This window comes from Miscanthus floridulus, chromosome 7 (genome assembly GCF_019320115.1).
Source record: "Miscanthus floridulus cultivar M001 chromosome 7, ASM1932011v1, whole genome shotgun sequence".
Taxonomy (NCBI): Eukaryota; Viridiplantae; Streptophyta; class Magnoliopsida; order Poales; family Poaceae; genus Miscanthus; species Miscanthus floridulus.
In genome coordinates this window covers 84,134,013-84,156,253 of record NC_089586.1, presented here as the reverse complement: position 1 = coordinate 84,156,253, position 22,241 = coordinate 84,134,013, and the positions used below count along the sequence as shown (strand labels likewise).

The window sequence follows — 22,241 nt, the reverse complement described above, 5'->3', positions numbered from 1 at the left end:
TCCCTTATGGTCCGTAGATAGGAGAAGTCCCAATTCCTTTGTCGTTAAAAGGACGTTTGGGACCACCTCACCGAAGAGACATGGCAGAGTGAGGGGCTGGCCACATAGCTCACCATCGCCTATCAAGAGGTGGCTAAACTTGCCCCGGCCCCCCGGGAGCTAGCTAACCTCCAAGTCAGGGAGAAGGATGCTTGTGAGGATGCCCGCGAGGCCGAGGAGAAGCTCACGGCCCTGATCGAGTGGACGCATAGGGACGCCACGGAGTCTAAGCTGCTTTGGAAGGAGCTAGACAATTTGCTCCAAACCATAGAGGGGCTCCACACAGAGCACGACTTGGCTCACCAGGAGTGCACCGTCACCCAATAGCGGATCGACCTCCTCAAGGGAGAGCTTGAGGAGGAGAGGGACCTGAAGGTTGAGGCCGAGGACATGATCGCCAGGCTCGCCACGGAGGTCGGTCAGCTCCAGGAAGAGATCTAAAGGCTAGAGGCCAAGGTGATCTGGCAGCGCGAAGAGGTGCGCAAGCTCTAGGCAGACATGGAAGGTGAGCTTTTGGTTTCCCTTTTTGTCCTTATTCCCAGAATCCACGGTTGGTCTTTTGATGCGGTTGATGTGTGACTTGGACAGGCCTTGATGACAAGCTTGGGGCAGAGGTGGTGAAGAGTCATGGCCTAGAGAGGGAGCTTAGCGAAGTGAAGGACTCCCTCCTGAAGGAGAGCGACGAGCATGATACCCAACGTGTCACCGTCTAGTTGGTCTGCGATGACCTCGAGCTAGCCCCAAAGTAGGAGACGTGCTCGCTCGTGGTTCATGCTATCTAAATTGTGGATCGAGCGTGCAAGATCGTGAGGCACGCACTTCACTTCAGCGTTCATCGGTCGTTTGTGATTGCTCATTCCCATTATGAGAACATCGATCTACCATCGATGAGTTAAGGCTATGCACCCGGCTAGAGGAGATTAGGAAGATAGTGGCCCCTAGCATAGGATCTAGCTATAAAGATCGAGGACGAAGTCATCCCCACGAGGGGTTAGTTAGTTGGATGAGCTAGGCAATGAACTTGTAAAAAATGGATAAGTTTTTAACTTTTGTTTTGGCCAAACAAACTTTTGACCCTTCTCTTTTTTTATGTATAAAAAGGTTGATGCAATCCAACCCCTTCTGATGTTAAGGTTGTAAAGCTCGAGGTGCGGGCGAAAAAACTCTGATCACGCTGGTGAGCAAAAACGCCATAGCTGTTGGGGCATAGGTTTCTTGTGGTCCGACTAGTTTTACTCAGCGTTTATTTTTGAAACTCTTGCTTCCAGATCTTAACATAAGGAGGGATTAGGCGCATAGAATGTTTCTGAGTACATATATTCTTATCAGCACTTGAATGAGGCCCGACCCCTTGCCATTGTTGGGGTTGAGTGTCACTAAAGATCGAGGAAACGATATCGAAACTGATAAGAGAAAGTGTTTTTGCGTTTCAGAAATATCATTGTTAATTTTCATAATACACGCATAGACTAGGGGTAAAAGCAGCATAGCTGCTCGATGTTCTAGGCGTTGGTGAAGACTTTGCCATTGATGGACTTGAGCTTGTAGGTGCCCGGTCGGAGCACCTCCACGACAATGTACGGTCCCTCCCATGGTGGAGAGAGCTTGTGGCGGTTCTTGTTGCTCTAGACGAGGCGGAGCACCAGGTCCCTGACATTGAAGGCCCGGCCCTGAACACAGTGGTCATGGTACTAGCGTAACGCTTGTTGGTACTTGGCCGAGCGAATGAGGGCAACATCGCGTGCTTCATCAAGCTAATCCATGGTGTCCTTGAGGGACATCTCGGCTCCCTACTCATTGTACGTTGTGACCCTCGACGCTCCGTAGTCAAGGTCATTCGGGAGGACCGCTTTGGAACCATAGACCATGAAGAAAGGCGTGTAGCTGGTCTCCCAGCTAGGGGTTGTCCTCAAGCTCTAGAGTATCGTAGGAAGCTCCATAGCCCATTGTCCACCAACTTTGTTTAGTTGGTTGAAGATTCTAGGCTTGAGCCTTGTAGGACCATGCCATTCACGCACTCGACCAGCCTGTTTGTGTGGGGGTGCGCCATGGTAGCCTAGTCGACACAGATGTGGCAGTCATCACAAAATTGGAGGATTTTTTTCCTGGTGAACTGTGTGTCGTTGTCCATGGTGATGGAGTTCAGGACTCCAAAGAGGTGGGTGATGTCAAGGAAGAATTGCATGGCCTGCTCAGATTTGATCACAGAAATCGGTCGAGCCTCTATCCACTTCGTGAACTTGTGCACGGTGATAAGGAAATGCGTGTAGCCCCTAGGTGCCCATTTAAGGGGTCTGACCAGATCAAGCACCTAGACCATGAATGGCCATGTGATGGGGATCGTTTGGAGCGCCTAGGCTAACGAGCGGGTTTGACGAGTGTAGTACTAACATCCTTCATAGGTGCGCACGGTTTGCTTGGCCTTAGCCACCACAGTTGGCCAGTAGAAGCCCTATTGGAACACGTTCCCAACTAGGGTCCTAGGTGTGGCATGATGTCCATAGACCACGCTGTGGATATCTCCTAGCAGTAGCTTCCCTTATTCGATGGATGCAGCACTGTAGGATCTTGGTATGGCTTTTCTTGTAGAGTTCCCAATCAATAATGATGAAGAACTTCGCACGGCATGCGAGCCATTGAGCCTCTATTTTGTTAGTTAGGAGCACCTTGCAGAGGAGGTAATTGAGATAAGTTGTCCTCCATTCAGTTAGAGGGTCGGGCTCTGCCACTGGGTCTTCATCAAGCTCCATGACTTCAAGGTCGAAAGGAACCGATGGTCGGTTAGCCCCCAAGCCTAGGGCAAGTGGCCCGTCACTGGTCTATTTTGGCTCCTTATAGCGGACCAAGGGTTTGTACTAATCACTGGCGAAGATGCCAGTCAGGACCGGCTCTCGGTCGGATGCCATTTTCGCTAGCGTGTCAGCCGCCTCATTGAGTCATCTCAGGATGTGGTTGAGTTCAAGGCTATCAAACTTGTCCTCTAGCTAGTGAACTTCTTGGCAATATGCAGCCATCTTGGCATTGTGGTAGCTTGACTCCTTCATGACTTGATCGATGACTAGCTATGAGTCACCCTGGACGTCAAGCCATTGGATGCCCAACTCGACGGTGATGCGTAGGCAATTGATGAGTGCCTCATATTCGGCCATATTGTTAGAGGCAGAGAAGTCAATGTGAACTATGTACCTCATATGCACTCCGAGGGGCAAAACAAAGACCAGCCTCATGCTGTCGCCTTTCTTCATCAGTGATCCATCGAAGTACATCGTCCAATACTCTTGATCGATGGCTACTGGTGGCATTTGGATCTTGGTCCATTCTGCAATGAAATTGGCCAGCACCTAGGACTTGATAGCCATCCAAAGGGCATATGAAATGCCCTAACCCATCAGCTCATGCCCACTTCACGATTCTCCCTGTGGCATCCTAGTTTTGGATGACCTCGCCGAGAGGGAAGGACGTCACGACAGTCACCGAGTGCGACTCAAAGTAGTGACGTAGCTTCCTCTTGGCGATCAGGATGGCGTATAAGAGCTTCTGGACTTGGGGGGTAGCAAGTCTTGGAATTAGACAAGACTTCACTAATGAAGTATATAGGACGCTACACCTTGACGGTGTGTCCCTCTTCTTCCCATTCTACCACTAGGGTGGTGCTGACCACATGCGTGGTGACCGGAATGTAAAGCAGGAGTGGTTCCCCCATCGGTTAGTGGGACCAAAATTGGGGCTCTCATTAGGATTTCCTTGACCTTATCAAGTGCCTCCTGAGCCTCGGGTGTCCACGCAAATTGGTCAGTTTTCTTTAGAAGTCGATATAGGGGGAGGCCTCATTCGCTGAGGTATGAGATAAAATGGCTAAGGCACCCCGTAACTCATTGTACTCCCTTTAGATTTTGAATCGGACCCATCCTCATGATGGCTAAGATCTTCTTTGGGTTGGCTTCGATGCCATGCTTAGAGATGATGAACCCAAGTGGCATACCCCTCGGGACCCTAAAAACACATTTCTCAGGGTTGAGTTTGATGCCGTTTGCCCATAGTTTCGCGAAGGTTTGCTCTAGGTCTACTATGAGCTGGTCAGCCTATTTGGACTTGACCATGATGTCATCTACATAAGCCTCAATGGTTCACTCGATGAGGTCCCCAAAACACTTGAGCATACAACGCTGGTATGTAGCCCTTGCATTTTTTAGATCTAACGACATCATGACATAGCAGAACGGTCCAAATGGGGTGATGAAAGAAGTCTCAGGCTAGTTGAATTCATTCATCATGATATAATGATACCCGGAGTATGCATCAAGGAAGCAGAGGGTTTTGCACCCCAAGGTCGAGTCGACAACTTGATCTATATGTGGCAAAGGAAGCAGATCCTTTGGACATGCCTTGTTTAGACTCGTGCAATCAACACACATTCTCCATTTCCCATTCTTTTTTTGTACGAGGACGGGATTGGCTAACCACTAAGGATGATACACTTCCTTGATGAATCTAGACACCAAAAGCTTCATGATCTCCTTACCGATGGCCCTACGCTTCTCCTCGTTGAAGCGACGCAGGCACTGCTTTACTGGCTTGGACCCTGGCCTGATCTTCAAGGCATGCTCACGACTTCCCATAGAATGCCAAGCATGTCTGAGGGTTTCCACGTGAAGATATCTCTGTTGGCACAGAGGAAGTCGACAAGCATGCTTTCCTATTTGGAGGAAAGTGTGGTGCCGATGCGCACCACTTTGTCCTCAGAGCTGCTGGGGTCTATGAGGACCTCTTTGACACCCTCCGTGTGCTCAAAAGATTCGGTCGACCGCTTCGAGCTGGGTGCTTCCTCGGCAGTCCCCTCCTTGATGACTGCAAGCTCCTTAGAGGCGATAATCATCGAGGCGTGCTCATAGCACTCAACTTCACACTTGTAAGTGCGCTAAAAGGAGGTGCCGATGGTGATGACCCCACGTGGGCCTAGGATCTTAAGCTTCATGTAAGTGTAGTTGGGGACAGCCATGGACTTCAAGTAGCACGGTCATCCAAAGATGGCGTGGTAGGTTCCCTGGAACCTGACCACCTCGAAGGTGAGGGTCTCCATCCTATAGTTGGCCAGATCCCCAAAGGTGATGGGCAGATCGATCTGCCCTCGCGATATGGCTTGTTTCCCTAGCACGATGCCATGAAAAGGCGCCTCGATCAGTCAGACACACGACTGATTGATTGAAAGGTCCTAATATGGCTAGAGGTGGGTGAATAGCCTATTTAAAAATCTACAAACCAACTAGAGCAATTTGATTAGTATAACAAATAGCGAAATGTAAACTTGCTCTAGCTCTACAAGGGTTGCAAGCCACCTATCCAACAATTCTAGTTACTATGATCACTAGACACTCAATTTGCTAAGCCACTACTCACTAAGAGCTCTCACACTTGCTACACTAAAGAGCTCCACTAGATGAACTCAAAACAACAAAGCAAGCTCTTAATTCTAACTACACTAAAGAGCTTGCTACAACTAGTTTGCAAGAATATAAATGAGTGAGTAGGGTGATTATACTGCCATGTAGAGGAGTGAACCAATCACAAGATGAACACTAAATCAATCACCGGAAGAATACCAAAGGGCAAGAGACAACCAATTTTCTCCTAAGGTTCACGTGCTTGCCAACACGCTATGTCCCCATTGTGTCGACCAACACTTGGTGGTTCGGCGGCTAAGAGGTGTTGCACAAACCTCGTCCACACAATTGGACACCACAAGAACCTACCCACAAGTGAGGTAACTCAATGACACGAGCAATCCACTAGGGTTACCTTTTGGTGCTCCGCCGGGGAGGTACAAATCCCCTCACAATCACTGAAGATGGCCACGAACAATCACCAACTTATGCCAATCCTCCTCCGTTGCTCCAAGCCATCTAGGTGGTGGCAACCACCAAAAGCAACAAGCGAATCCCATCGTGAAACACGAACACCAAGTGCCTCTAGATGCAAACACTCAAAAAATGCACTTGGATTCTCCCTCAATCTCACAAAGATGATGAATCAATAATGGAGATGAGTGGGAGGGCTTTGGCTAAGCTCACAAGGTTGCTATGTCAATGCAAATGGCCAAGAGGGTGAGCTTGAGCTGGCCATGAGGCTTAAATAGAAGCCCCATGAAATAGAATCATTGACTCCTCAGTCCACTAAAAATGGCGCGATCGGACACGTAGGTCAGATCGACCGGACGCAGCACCCCAGCGTCCGGTCACGCGATACACGCCATGTGGCCCTACTTCAAATGCTGATCGCCCGATCTCAACAATGATCAGTGCACTTAAGTTGTGACTGGACGCACTGCTCAAAGTGACCGAACGCACCAACACCAGCGTCCGGTCATTTCTAGTAAGGTTTCACTCGTGACCGGACGTGTCCAGTTGATCATGACCAGATGCAGGACCCTAGCATCCAGTCACTTCCAGTAAGCTTCTAGAGGTGGAAATTCATGACCGAACGCATCTGGTCACGCCTGACCAGACTTGCCCAGCATCCGGTCACTCACGATCTTCTCTGTGCGCTGCCACGTCAGTAATACCAGATGCAGCCAGCCAGCGTCCGGTCATGAAGTGACCTAGTGTCTGGTCGAAGACCGACGCCAGCGTCTTCACTGCTTTCACTGACCGGACACTCTGATCTAGTTGAGACAAGCGTCCGGTGCACTCTATGAAACCTTGTCTTTTCTGTATAGGGTGCCGGTGAAGTTTCTTACCCTTGTTCCCAAGTGCTAAACACAATGTGTATCACCTTTGTGCATGTGTGTTAGCATATTTTCACAAATATTTTCAATGGTGTTAGCACTCCACTAGATCCTAAATGCATATGAAATGAGTTAGAGCATCTAGTGGCACTTTGATAACTGCATTTTGATACGAGTTTCACCCCTCTTAATAGTACGGCTATCTATCCTAAATGTGATCACACTCACTAAGTGTCTCGATCACTAGAACGAAAAGCTCCTATCAAGTTTCACCTTTGCCTTGAACTTTTTGTTTTCTCTCTTCTTTTTCCGAGTTCAAGCATTTGATCATCACCATGCCATCACCATCATCATGTCATGATCACCATTGCTTCACCACTTGGACTAGTGCTACATATCACATAATCACTTTGATGAACTAGGTTAGCACTTAAGGTTTCATCAATTCACCAAAACCAAACTAGAGCTTTCATCGATGCGCATGGCATCAAGCGTCTCGGCATACATGATGTTGAGGCCGCTGCCTCCATCCATTAGCACCTTGGTGAGCCGCTTTGTGCCAACGATCGGGTCGACCATGAGTGGGTACCTTCTTAGCTGCGGGATGCTCTCTGGGTGGTCAGATCGGTCAAAGGTGATGGCAAACTTCGACCACCGTAGGAAATATGGCATGGCTGGCTCGGCCATGTAGACCTCACGACGCACGAGCTTTCGGTGGCGCTTGGAGTCGTAAGCCACTGGCCCACCAAAGATCTTGAGGTAGCCATCAAGCGTCAGAAAGCTACCATCCTTCCCCTTGACGTCGTCTGCCACCGGCTCAGGCTTCTTCCCCTAGTCCCCCTTTTTTGAGTCACCGGACAGGAAACGCTTCATGAGGACGCAATCCTTGTATAGGTGCTTGATGGGGAAGGCGTGGTTTGGGCATGGACCCTCAAGTAGCTTCTCAAAGTGGTCAGGAGCACCCTCAGCGGGCACCCAGCCGCCTTTCCACTTAGTAGCAACAATGAGCGAGCCCCCATATCGCTGCTTGTTCTTCTTGTTCAGGTGGTTGGAGGCGCCCTCGCTGGCATCCTTGTCCCACTTTGCTTTGCCCTTGGGGCAGTCAAAAATCACTCAGACCACCTCCTTGCCTGGGGTGTGGCTGGTCATGATGTCGAGCTCCTTGGTGGTCTGAGGGCCCTTATGTCCTAGCTTGTGGACTAGGGGCTCATAGGTGGTCCTAGATAGGAAGGCTCCGATGACATTGATGTTGGCGACGTCGGGCAACTCATTTCATTGCCTAGAGAAGCATCGGATGTACTCTTGGAGAGTTTCCCTAGACTTCTATCGACAATTCATCAGATCCTAGGGGTTCCTAGGGTGCGCGTAGGTGATCTAGAAATTTCCCACAAAGATCTCTTTTAGGTCCGCCCAGCTTTGAATCCAGTTGGGCGAAAGGTGCTCCAGCCATATTCATGCCGAATCAACCAGGAACAAGGGGAGGTTATGGATAATGAAGTAATCGCTATCTACACTGCCAACTTGACAAGCAAGTCGGTAATCCTTGAGCCACAGGTCAGGGTTTATTTCCCTAGAGTATTTTGGGATGTTGGTCGATGATCGATACCGTAGTGGGAAAGCCACATTGACGATGTGCCAGTCGAAAGCTTGGGCCCCGGTAGATCAGGGCTCAGGCTCTAGTCCTCACTATTGTCATAGCATCCATAGTGACGAGGGTGGTAGCCGTGGCTGGTCTCCTCTCTCTTGTCCCCTTATTCGTGCCTACGGGCATCTAGGGTGTTACGTGCGTCCTGGTTGGGGCTGAGACTCTCATGCACCAAGAACATAGTAAGCCCCCCACCGTCACATGGTGCCTGGTGGACGGATACATCCTGGCCATGTCATCCTGAAGACTAGCGCTGACTGGCATCGAGCTTGTGTCGCCCAGACAGTGAGCTTTTTGCCTATTGCACCACCGCATGCTCAAGCAGCATGTGGATCTCACGATGGACCCAATGGTCTTCGGGTGTCGTAGGCTCTAGGAGACCTCGGAGCAAGGCCAAAGCAGTAAGTATGCTCTGGCTTGCCCAGGCCAAGTGCGGGAGGCCTCCATCTCACGGCCACCATCTCCACGGCGTTCGATCTCGCGCTCGAGCTCCACACGCTCCTGCTCCAGCTAGAGTCGTGCATTCTCAATCTCCTTATGTCGTGCCCTTAGCTGCTCTACTCATAGGCAAGGCAGGGCCCCTACATCTCCCTCGACATCATTGTCAGGGTCATTCATAGGAGTAGCCCCTCCCTCATGGACGCTTTTGACGCGCCCCTCGAGGGTGCCTACCATGAAGCATTCTCATGAGGCGTGATGGCTTCCCCTGCTAGAGTCAGAGTCAGAGTCAGAGAAAGTCTCTGAATCTCCCGCGAGAAGGTCGTGAAAAGATTCCGCGACATAGTTCATCATACCCATGAATTCATCATCTATGGGGGATGGGTGCATGCGCTGTGCCATGAGGTGACCAATGGTCCTTACGGTGTTGTGTAGACCGAACAGGAAAGCTGTAGGGTCATTCCGGGTGAGGTATTCCGGGGAGAGCAGTTCCCCTCCAGCAAGCTACATCATGACGTTGGCAAATGAGAAGGTGAGGCAACACATGTCCTCCTAGGATGGTCAGGGTCCTAGGAAGGCATCGAGCTAGCACTCTAGCCTCCCGTAATCGAAGCTGAGGAGTTGGTCGCTCCTGGGGGCATGGGCCTCCGACGTGTGCAGCTACAGCTCTTCGAGGGCCTGGACGGTTGCATCAAGGCTGGTGGAGCAAAGAAGCTGGATAGGGGCGGGAGCCCACGTTAGCTCTCCCTCCATGGTGACAAAGAAATCCAGGCTCTCGAAGCGCACATGCGTGCCCAGGACCTAGTTGACGCTGTGGCTAGCCATCCATGTCATGTTGTCGACGACGAGATGTGTAAAAGGCCCCTACCTGGCTCGCCAACTGTAGGTGTTTCAAACCACCGACTAGTAAATTTGTGTTTGCGTGTCTGGCCTGGATGGTGTGCTCGGAGGACAAAAGGATTTATACTGGTTCGAGCGGAATGTCCCTACGTCTAGTTTGAGGCTGCTCGTGTTACTGGTACTTGTTTATAGTAGGGGTTACAAATGGGCGAGAGAGGGAGAAGGTCCCAAGTCTCTGATGGAAGGATCGAATGGAGTTGAGTCTAGTTGAACTGAGGCCTCCCCCGTGGGGCATCCTACTTTCCTTTTTATAGGTGAAGGGCAAGGCACATGTTACACGAAAGAAAGAGAGAAAGAGAGAGAGAGAGAGAAGCGAGGAGGAAGAGAGCCTCCGGGGTCGCGTCGTCCTTCATCCCCCTGCGTGGGTCCCATTGGTCCTATAGATGATGACGAGGATGGCTCCATGTCGTGACCATATTCGCCACTAGCGCTACACACGGACATTGTCAGCCGGTTGTGGTGGCCCATTCTGTCCCGATGGGCAGCATGGTCAACAGGTACCCCTGACGGAAGTCGTGCGGGGGGTTAGGCAGCACAGTGTTGGCCTGCTCGACGCTGTTGGCGACATGATATCCCAAGAATGGCTCGTCGTGGCCACAGGTCATGTCAAGACGTGCCTACTCCCTTTCTGGTATCAGAAGTTTGACTCTAGGTCTGTACTCTTATACCCGTAGTGGTTGGAGACGGTGCGAGCCCTGTGGGGCCTATGCTCCTGCCCAAGACTGAATATGTTCCCTTAGGGTCGGGCGAGGCAGAATCCCCCTTGAGGGGTCAAGCAAGGTGGGCTCCCCCCTTGAGGAGTCCTACAAGATAGAGCCCGTGCCCTTGGGGTCGGACGAGACGGAGCCCACGCCTTCGGGGTCAAACGAGATGGAGCCCGCGCCCTCAGGGTTGGACGAGATAGAGTTCATACCCTTGGGGTCGGACAAGACAGAGTCCGTACCCTCGGGGTCGGACGAGACGGAGCCCGCGCCCTCGGAGTCAGGCGAGTTAGTTGTTCGTGGCCATTAGCCTCCTTCTTCTGGATATCCCTAAAATCCATACCCGACAATAATATATTTTGTTTTCACCATAATGTTCCATGTGTTTTTATGTACAACACAAGATCCCACATAAATATAATAATTCCCTATAAAGGAAAAAATGGCATATATGAACCTTACATGTCATACTCGTAACCTTAACAAAATTTAGCATGGCTACATATAAACTTCCGTGACCACTCCAGATTTTGGTATTGGTCAAATTTTAGCTTTTTTATAAACCAAAAGTTATTTTTTAAAATCGGATTTTGTAACTGCCCCAATTTATCAATGACTAAAATTTGGCTTTGCACACCGAAGTCATAAATTAAACACAGTTTATGTTCCTCGACTGTGCATTATACGAGAAAATTGCTATTATAGGACGCGAAACAATGGACTTCATTATTATAGGACTTCAATCGTCGACTTCGCTAAAACGACATTTGAAACGTTGACACTTTGTTTTACGTGACATTTGGTCCTTTTAATCACTTTTCTTATTTCAAATACATGTATTTTGTCATGGGAGGACCGTATTGCCCTTCAGTCATATTTAGGTAAGAGTGGACAGGGCTACCTGGCTGCTGCCTCCGCCACCGCCGCCTGGCCTGGCTGGCTGGTAGGCTTTCAGGTCATCAACATTGTATATTTGTGCGGAGCCAATTTCAGAGACACACGCACTGACATTCCTGGCTGGCTGGCAGGCAACGCCAACTCGATCTGCTGGGCTAGCTAGGTCCTCCTCGCGTCGCGTGTATATATACAGATGCAAATCCCAACCCAACGCAACACAGCTAGCATCGATCTCTCCATACAATATCTGCACCTTCGTCTTCACTCTTCCGACATTTCGTCTGACCGCCGCCGCCTGCCCAATCCTCCTCGACGCGACGCCCATGGAGGAGACGAACTCGCCCCCACCGGATCCAGAAGGGCCGTCGGCCGCCTCTGCCCTTACCGTGCTGTCCTTAGGCGTGGCTGCATTGGCCGGCCCTGGCCTAGCCGCCTATGCCCTAGCCGTGCCGACCTCTGGCCCTGCTGCTCGGCCTTCAGGCATGGCAGCGCCGGGCGGCTGTGGCCTGGCCACGTCGCCGTCTGGTGTGGCCGCGACCACCGCCTCTAGCCTGGGCAGGCTGGCTGAGGGCATGGCCGCGCCGGCAGTGGAGGGCATGGCCGCGCCGGCAGTAGAAGGCATGCACGCGGCAGCAGAAGGTCTAGCAAAAGGTCTAGACGAGCCGGCAGAAGGCATGTCCACTGCTCTAGCCCTAGCGAGATCGCTGCTTCCAACTGCTCCTTTTCCGGCAGTAGAGTGCAACCTTCCTGCTCTTGAAGTGCAAAGGTATATATGCTTGTATGCTTTCTGTTTATTTTTTTACCATGATAGTAGTACATATTAGTTAAAGTTGATTTCACTTGTTTAGGTCCCAAGTAGATCATGTGGAAAATATGGAAAGAGTTGATTGGGATACGATACAAATAGTGGAGACACACGATGACGAAGGTCGTATTGCACTTATGAGTGAGTCGCATATTTGTGAGCTTTTAGGCTTGACAGAGGAGGGCACAACAAATATACCTACACAAGGCTTTGATTGCCAAATGGATGAAGAGGGGAATGATAATGAGATTGGGCAAGATACTGATGGTGCTGCCATTCCTACTACTGATGTCGTACCAGGTGAGATGGTCATTTCATATGATAAGAACAACCCATCAATGGAGGTAGGAACACTGTACCCAACAATGGAGGAGTTCAAGTTGGCAGTGCGGCAATTTGCCATCAATAAGGAGTTCGATTTAGGAGTAGAGAAGTCATGTAAGACGAGATATAGGGCTTTTTGCAAGTCCGGTGATGAAGATTGCCCTTGCCCTTAGAGGATAAATGGCACTAAACAAAAAGGCCAAGCCACTATGGAGGTGAATAATTTTTTTATTATTTCATTAATTCTACTTGTTATGTAAATTAATATCAATCTCATTGATTTTTTGTTTTGCAGGTAACCGTCTTAGTCGATAAGCACGAGTGTGTGTCCAGCATGAGGCAGATAACTATAACTCCAAGTTGCAAGTGGGTAGCTAGCAAGGCTGTGAGTATCCTTAGAGCTGATCCAAATATTGGTGCTAAGAAATTGCAAAAGAAGTTGGAGACAGATCACAAGTGTCAAATTGCATATGACACTGTATGGCGGGGTAAACAAAGAGCTCTTGAAGAGGTTTATGGCAAATGGGAGGAGAGTTTTGAGCTGTTATTTAGGTGGAAGGTCAAGGTAATGAAGCGGTGCCCCGGGAGTGTCGTTGAGATTGAGGTACTTGAGGTGGATGGTCAAATATATTTCCACCGTTTTTTCTGTGCTCTTAAACCATGCATTGATGGTTTTTTAGAAGGTTGTAGGGCTCATTTGAGCATAGATGATACAGCACTTAATGGAAGGTGGAATGGTCACTTGGCCACAGCTGTAGCAGTTGATGGTCACAATTGGATGTATCCACTCGCTTATGGCTTCATAGCTTCTGAAAACACAGACAACTGGACTTGGTTCATGGAACAATTAAAGAAGGCAATAGGTGATCCTCCACTGCTTGCTGTTTGTTCTGATGCTTGCAAGGGCTTGGAGAATGCAGTGAAGAATGTATTCCCAAATGCAGAGCAAAGAGAATGCTTTTATCATCTTGTCAGAAATTTCAAGAAGAGATTTAGAGGGTTTGGCCAGATATATCCCACGGCAAGGGCTTACAGAGAGGACATATTCTATGACAATATAGCAAAAATGGTAAGTGAATCAGCACAAACAGTGAAATGGTTATAGACCAATCATAAGTTATTATGGTATATGTGTGGTTTCAATCCAGAAATTAAGTGTGACTACATAACTAGTAATATTGCTGAGTCATTTAATAACTGGATTAGAGACCATAAAGACTTACCTGTTGCTGACCTTGCTGATAAGATCAGAGAAATGATCATGGTACTTTGGAACAAGAGAAGAAATATTGCATACAGGCTACCTGAAGGCAGGATACTTCCAGCTATTATGGTTCAGCTAAAGGCAAATACTAGAGGTTTGGGACACTTGAAAATTGTACCATGTTCTAATTGGAGTGCAGAGGTGTGGGACCATAGCAGCCGAGTTGAGAGGCATATTATCAAGTTACACCAAAGGACATGTACTTGTCTTGAATGGTAGCACACTGGTAAGCCATGTCAACATGTATTGGCCTATGTAACTCGCCATCGGGTAGTTGACCTAGAACAGTTTGTGCATGACTACTACTCGGTCAATAGATTAAGGGCTGCTTATGGAAGAGAGATTGAGCCGATGACAGATAAAACACAATGGCCACAAGTTGACCTACCATTTTTAGTTGGTGCACCTCTTGCTAAACTACCTGTTGGACGACGAAGGAAACTAAGAATGAAGGGATGGATGGAAGGTGGACACAGGAAGAAAGGTTCCAAAGATGGTGAATTTATCAACGATGGTGAAGGTGAGAAGGGATGTGACAACGATGCAGCTCCAACAAATGGAAAGGGAAAGAAAATGATCAGAGGACCTATGACTTGCAAAAAATGCGGAGAAAAAGGTCATAGGCAAGCTAGTGCCAAGTGCCCACTCAATGGGACCGCAAAAAAGAGGTATGAACTGATTTTCTTTATCTAGAAACTTGAATGTAAATGTCAATATTAATTTATTTGATTACTTGTAGGAAGCATAGGCAACCTAGGAAGAATGTTACAAAAGCTACGCCAGCAGAACCTAGCACCCCACGGAGGCCGACTAGAGAAGAAATCATACGGGGTAGTCCAGGAAGGGTTACAAGAAGGTAAGGAATATTAACACATTTATCGTACACTAATTCTTTCCATATATCTAATTGTGGTATCATATTTATGTGCAGCAAGCTTGCGATGTTATTAGGAGAGGGCACATCTTCACAAACCGACAACACTTGTCCCGTGAGGATACCTACAGCGGCAGCACCAAAAAAGATGACTCCGAAGAAAAAGCTACACATTGGATGGATTTTTTTAATTGTGATGAGATGTAAACTCATGATTTATTTGATATGACTTGAATCTTGTTTGGAACAATATTATGATGTGAGATGAATTCATGTGTACTTAGTATTGTGTTATATGCCCAGAATGTTCAAGGATGCAATTACAGCTGGAAAGCGTGTGAACATATCATCTGGTGCTGTTTCTGTCAGTTCAGCGGCAGTTGAATTGTCCCTGATGAAGCTTCCAAAGTCTGAAGCCCTGTCAGCTAGGATGCTTTTGATTGGTGCTGGCAAAATGGGAAAATTAGTGATCAAACATCTGATTGCCAAAGATGCAAGAAGGTGGTTGTGGTCAACCGTTCAGTGGAAAGGGTGGATGCAATCCGTGAGGAGACGAAAGATGAGATTGTGTACAGGCCGCTCTCAGAGATGTATGAAGCTGCAGCTGTAGCTGACGTCGTGTTCACGAGCACTGCATCTGAAACCCCATTGTTCACAAAAGAGCACGCAGATGCACTTCCCACTATTTTCTGATGCCATGGGTGGTGTTCGGCTTTTCGTCGACATATCTGTCCCAAGGAATGTCAGTGCGCGTGTCTCTGAAATTGGCTCCGCACGAGTATACAATGTTGATGACCTGAAAGCCTGCCAGCCAGGCAGGCCAGGCGGCGGCGGCGGCAGCCAGCCAGCCTGCCCAGGCCAGGCGGCGGCGGCGGCAGCAGCCAGGCGGCCCACGCACCTGCCTATCCACTATTATGTGAATATGACTGAAGGACAATACGGTCCTCCCATAGCAAAATACATGTATTTGAAAATGAGAAAAGTGATTAAAAGGACCAAATGTCATGTTAAACAAAGTGCCAATGTTTCAAATGTCGTTTTAGCGAAGTCGATGATTGAAGTCATATAATAACGAAGCACATTGTTTCACATCCTATAATAACAATTTTCTCGCATTATACATATGGAATATGACGGGCTCTTACCGGTAATGCTTGGGCAGGCCGTCCGGATAGATAGACGCTTAAAAAATCTCTCTACTGCACTATGCCCCTATCATGCCGCCTGCCTTCCATACTCCGCCTCCACCGCACCGCCCGCCTTCCCCACTCCGCCTCCATCATGTCGCCCGCCTGCACCACGGCATCCACCCCCCTGCGGCCGCTCCACCGAGCCTGCGAGTCTCCACAATGGATGCTCCAGCATGCAGGCGTCGTGTGACGCTGTCCCGCTGGCGAGTTGCCTGTGCCATCGCGAGCTCCATGTGTCGCCGCCGACCTTCACGCCGGTGTCAAGCTCTACAACGACGAGCCTCCAATCGTCCAAGCAGCAAGGTGACATTGCGTTGAAAATGCATGTTGCAAGCGTATGTGTCGAGTGTTTCAGAGATATGTTGTAAGTGTTTTATATCGTTGTTGCAAAATTAGATCGGGATGTTCCACATGTTGCAATGGCTATACAAGTATGTTTCAAGTGTATGTTCTAAAAGTTTTATCTATTTCAGACGTATATTGCAGGTGTTTTATTTGGATGTCGCATATATATGTAGGTATTCCAGGTGTTTTCATGTGTATATTGCAAATGTTTCATCTAGATATTTGCTACGTTTGCAATGGCTACATACGTATTTTTTATTTTTTTTTAGTGTTGTGCAAGTGTTTTAAAATTTAAATATATGTTATAAGTGTTTCAGCTGTGTTGTTAGATATTACAAAAATAGATCGAGGGTTGCAGCTGAGGCGTCAACGAGCGGGTGTAGACAGCCCCCCGCGTGTGGTCGGGCAGTGCGGACGATGTTCGGATGGCGCGGGCCTCGCATGGGCATGGAAAACAGGGTGCACTCTCGGACGTGGCGTTATTGATCTTTTTTTTTTATACGGGACCGTTGAACATCATTGTGTTGTGACGGAAAACAGTAGGTGCATAATTTTTTGACCAAGATCTTCTGTTGAACTTATGCGAATCAAATTTAGCAATTTCAGATTTCAGATCCGACGTGTTCGTCGTGAATTTACCCCGATTGGCGTTTTCGAGCACGCACGATTATTTTTTTTATTACTCAAGCTACTATCCCCACCCAGTCACAGGTCACAGACGACTCACCGTCACAAGTCCCATCGCGATAAGCTCAGGGCTCGTTTAGTTGCTGAATTTTTTGGCGAAATGATACTGCAGCACTTTCGTTGATATTTAATAATTAGTGTCCAATCATAGTTTAATTAGACTTAAAAGATTCGTCTCGTAAATTTCGTCTGATCTATGTAATTAGTTTTATTTTTTATTTATATTTAATGCTTTATACATGTGTCTAAAAATTCGAGAAATCTTAAAAAATTTTGGGAACTAAACACTACCTCAGAAGAAATGGAACTCAAACAAGCATAGTACCTAGACGCACTTTGACTAGCTAACATGCATCCATCAGCCACGCGCCACGTCATTCCTCCCGCCCAAGCAGGCCTATCGCGCAGCGACGCGTGGACCAACAATCAAGCTGAGTCACTGCTCAGTCCTGCTGCATCAGGCGGAACGCGTTGTCCGCTCCCGAGCAGCTCGCGATGAGATCGAACAGCACGTCCGGCGGCACCTCGTCGACGACGCCGCACAGGTCCAGCTCTCCGAGAGGCATCGTCATGACGCCTGCTTCGTCCTCCGGCGCGACGACGAAGCTCTCGTGTTGATCAGGCACGCAGCTGTAGTAACGCTTCAGGAGCTCGTCGACCGGGTTAAGGTTCTTCTCATCCGCCACGAGGCCGGCCACCAGCAGCTCCCCGCCCTCGCCGCCGGCGCTGCTCCTCCCGCTGTCATCTCCTGTACTGATTAGCTCGCGCTTGCGCTTGTCGTGCACACCGCGGACTACGTCCTCCAGGCCGTCTCGGTCCTCCTCCGCCTCCTCGTCGCCGCCGCCGTCGCCGTCGAGGGGCGTGATCTTGAGCGAGCTCTTGAGGCGGCGGCTGAGCGTCTCCTCCTGGCGCAGGATCTTGGACCACGTCTCCGTCTCCTTGGCGCTCATCTTCTGCTGCAGCCGCTTGGACTGCCACACGAGCTTGCGCATCTGGTCGAAGCGCGGGCTCATGTGCTTCATCACCGCGCTCAGCAGCGAGATCTTCCACGCCTTCTTGAGGTCGTGAGGCTTCCGGTACGGCGGCACGCCCTGGTACGCCTGGACCTCGCCCTGGGCGCCCCACCAGGCCTCCTCCCCCGTGGGCCACCACGGCGGCGCCAGCCCGCGCTCCAGCGGGAAGCTCCGCTGCGGCGGCACGCAGTGCTGGATGAGCGCCGAGAGCACGGACCCCAGCGTGCTGTCCTGGATGTCCTGGAGGCGGTGGATGCAGGACGCGGCCCCCAGCGGGCTCTCGCCGGTCGGGGCCGTGAGCGCCATGGGCCCCGACCGGTCGAAGCTGACATTGTCCTTCCACCACCCGCGGAGGCTGTCGGAGGAGCCGGACATGGGCTCGCCGGCCTCGTCGATGACGCCGTACACGAACCCGCGCGCGTTGCAGGCCTCCATCATCTTGAGCATGTGGCGGAGGACGCCGTCCTGCGCGCGGAGCATCGCCTTCCGCCGGCACCGTACCTCGGGGTTCTCCTCCTCCTCCTCCCCGTCCGCGCCCGCCGTCGGTGGCGCAAGCGGCCTGGACGACGGGGCCGCCCCGCCGGCGGCCCTGAGGGTACCCGCGCGCCCCTCCAGCTTGCTGAGCAGCATCTGGTCCTTCCACATGCGGCGCTTCAGGTCGGAGATCTCAATGGACTCGGAGCCCGACTCAGAGTCGCTGAACTCCTCCTGCTCAACCTCGTGAGCCACCTGGAATGCTTCTTGGCCTGCCGGGACAGCGCCGTCACCGTGCGCGACGTCGTGCTCCATTGCCGACTCAGAGTAAACTAGACTAGAGTACAGCACTTGTACTACTAGCAACGAACCACTCTGCTGTGGTATAGTCGGCGTCGGCGGCGTCTCCTTTCCTTCTCAGAGTCTAGCTAGATAGGAGTCGATAGGACAACAGGCGAAAGATTGCACCGGCGTGGGGAGGATTTATACAGGCGATCAGAAGTTCAGAACTGAGAAGAGAGCCAAAGATCCGAGAGTCAGAGTCAGAGGACGCATGCATGGGGTTGATGTCGTGACTCGTGACGTGGCTCCGCCGCAACGACCCCGTGACGGCGGGCAAAGGACGTGGCCGTCGTCTCGGAAATGGAGCGCGCGCATGGAAGCCATAGGCTCCATTTTGCAGTACTACTTTGACTAATTATATATAAAATAATATTAATATTTATAATACATAATTAGTATCATTAGATAGATCGTTGAATATACTTTCGTAATAAACTTATTTAAAGATAAAAATGTTGCACGTATTTTTTTATAAATCTAATCAAAGTTGAGAAAATTTGAAAATTCTATAACATTCTTCTTTTTATGACGGAGGGAGTAGATGGCGGTAGCACATGGTCGGGTTGGCTCGCAAATGTGCGCCCAAGGTTCCTGTCGGACTTCCGGGTTACTGCAGGACTTGCCGCCATGAAAACAAAAAACGTGAGATTAGGATAGCTTGCACCCACACCTGCAGCTTATTGAGCCAATCTGTTCTATTTATTGGCAGAGTGCGGAACGTGATTTCATTTGGTTCTGGTGTCGACAGGCAGGGTCGGCATGGAGCATATGTCGTTAGTCTATGTTTAGCCCGGCTATCTATGGCTAAAATAAGCTAAGGCTAAAAGCTAAACCATATGTTTTTTTAAGCCACATTTTTTTCCGACAACACCTATTTGTACTAAAACACTAGATCAGACCAATTTATTTTGACCACGCTTTTGCTTCATTTATGCACCTCCTTTGAGAAGCATTTTTTTTACCGCTCTACCAAATAGGGACCTATGTGTCTCAGTGGTTGTTTGTATTAGGCTTAGCTTGCATTAGACCTTATACATCACTGATAAGGTCATGAGAAGGGTGCAAAATTAATGCTATAATTCATGGCTTGTTGGCATTAATTTCGAAGGTTTCAACATTCATATGCTATTTTAGTGTGGAAATATATGTGAGTCTAGTTTCTAATGCAACAAACAATGCATCATTTGGACTTCCAAGCTAAGAGTTATGGCTATGTTAATGGAGCTGTTCATGTTTGTTTTGTGGTTGCGGGGAAAACTGAGGGCTCTTCAATTTATACACCAAGATGATCTTCCACTTGATTTTACTTGTACCTATGTTATGTTCCTAGTATAAATAATTCGTGTAATCTGTCGTTTGAAGGAGGGTTAAGACTTGATATTTTTTAGTATTGAGAATGGCTCTTCATTGAGAAACTTGTAGGTAGCCTCCGATCTCCTGGAGTGATCTCCGAGTTATCCTAGTCCATAGAGTAACCTCCGGTGCAAGTTAGTTTGCGTGCAAGTTACGTGGTTGCATTGGGCAGCGACACGATGTTGCATGCTGTCATGCTTTGCTGTTTGCTTAGTTATATGTTTGATGATGTTTTTTACTTTCTCGTAATAAGCCAACTTAATTATATTTTATTAGAATACCGTAGAATAGAGAGAGTAGATGGCACGGCGTCACGTTGGTAACGCAAGCAGCTGACGTCGGCCAATAAACACAGGTCCGTTTGGAGGAATTTTGGAGAAATTTGAATGAATATGAAGAAATTTGTGAGAGAAAAACACTATTTCGGATAAAAAAATTTACGAATTAAATCGGGTTTAAGGGCACGCGAACGGGAGCATAGGTGCGACGGCCGGGGTGCGGAAATCGATCACGGCGCGATCTCCTGATCTCCAACGGCACGGCAAATAATAAACGCAAACATAAGACACCGAGTTTACGTCATCGCTGACGTTGGCCTTCTTTTTCTCTCGAACTGAAGCAGAAAAGAACATGAAAGAGGGAAAAAAACCAAATAAAGCTCGACCTGAATCGCGCTAGCTGCTCAGGTGAGGCTGTGTAGTGTGTAGCTAGGTTAGACCGTCTCCAGGTAACCCATATAGACACTTAAACTTAAAATAAATAACAAAAGATCTAAAATTAACATTCAACAGAGTATTTATATAGAAACCTATTTTAGGTTACGTGAAAGACACAATCCAAATATAGGTATCCTCTCTCCTGGAAACTCATTTGTAGAAATGATTCTATTTTTGGTCTTGTTGTTGGAGAAGATGCCGAATAAATATTAAACCTTTTGCCGGTAACGCTACCCAAAAGACGAATGAATCTTGTATTTTTTATGTTGTTGTTGGAGATAGGCAGGGACGGACACAGCGGTGGGGCGAGGGCTCAAAGCCCCCCTACTCATTTCGTAGCAGTGGAACCCCTATGGAGTCTACATAAATTTTTAGATAAAATTCTATAATATAAAGAATTAAGACTTAAGATCAAACAACAGTATTATTCTCCCCCCCCCCCCCCCCCCCCCCCCCCCCCCTCCCCCCCCTTACCCAAGACTTCCACGCTACTCACACGAAGAGTCGAGTCGACTGTCGAGAGTTCCAGTTCCAATTCCACCATCCATGACTGCCCACGTCCGGCCGTCCCGGAGTTCCAAACCTTCCAATATAATGCTGCCATGCATGCTGGCGGTGGGTTCACATTTCACACGTCTCTTTACCGGAGTGTTCATTTATCTCCCACAACTAAAAAGAGAATATCTTTGGTACGATATTCGCGGCAGGAAAGATCAATCCCTCTCACCCCGAGTCCTCGCGATTCACCTCGTTCCCCCGCGATTCGTCCGCCGCCCAGTGCCCCCGCCCTCGCGATGCCCTGGCCAGCCATCGCCACCGTCAGCGCCTCCAGCACCGCCGCCTTCTGCTCAGCGCCGGTGCAATCGCCGTACCGGAGAGCCTCCTCTCGATCTCAACCCGTCAAGTCTCCATCCGTGTGCCACGACGGGATTCCCTTCCGCTCCGCCGTCTCCTCGCCCGGCCGCCGATTCCACATCCCTCCCCGGCCTTCAAGCAGGTAATGATTTCGCCCATGACCGTGACAAGGTGCATCTCGTGTTTCTTTCCTGCCTCAGATCTGAGTTCTTATCTGGATTTTCGCCAGTTCAAGGCTGCTTGATTTTGGGGAGCATGAAGGAGACGCGGAGGTCTGATCTGGATTTTTTCCCTCTTTTATTGGCTGCTTGATTTTGGGGAACATCAAGGAGATGCGGAGGATGGAGTTCCATGGAGGTCGTTGGTGTGACTTGAATGCCTCCGTAGCCATGCCCTGGGAACCGGAGTAGGTGCCACACATAGCTGAAGCATTGGCGATTGGACTTTCTTGTACCAGACCTTCCCCTTATCTCCGCGATTAGCTTTACTTTCTGTGCTAGACAAGACCTGTTACTCTGCTAGCTCTCTATTCCAGTGCATGTTCGATTGTTTAGTTTAGTTTTTTTTTATTTTTCAGGAGCAGGAAACCAACTCTTTGTCACGTCTATCTGTAGGCCACAACAACTTTAACTGGAACTATTACAACTAACTCGTTAAG

The 22,241-nt window shown here is 49.2% G+C and overlaps 1 protein-coding gene and 2 pseudogenes across 1 annotated transcript; 2 read left to right on the top strand and 1 right to left on the bottom strand.

Moving 5' to 3' along the window:
* The first annotated feature begins 11,975 nt into the window (after positions 1–11,975).
* LOC136463633 (uncharacterized) lies at positions 11,976–14,854 on the top strand (annotated as a pseudogene).
* Positions 14,855–14,912: 58 nt separating this feature from the next.
* Positions 14,913–15,677, top strand: LOC136465771 (glutamyl-tRNA reductase, chloroplastic-like; annotated as a pseudogene).
* Positions 15,678–17,273: 1,596 nt separating this feature from the next.
* Positions 17,274–21,336, bottom strand: LOC136465770 (putative ETHYLENE INSENSITIVE 3-like 4 protein). Its single transcript, XM_066464377.1, has 2 exons — positions 21,225–21,336; positions 17,274–18,649 (listed from the first exon to the last, which is right to left on the bottom strand). Exons 1-2 carry the CDS (start codon positions 21,334–21,336, stop codon positions 17,274–17,276), a joined length of 1,488 nt encoding a protein of 495 aa, XP_066320474.1.
* Positions 21,337–22,241: the final 905 nt, after the last annotated feature.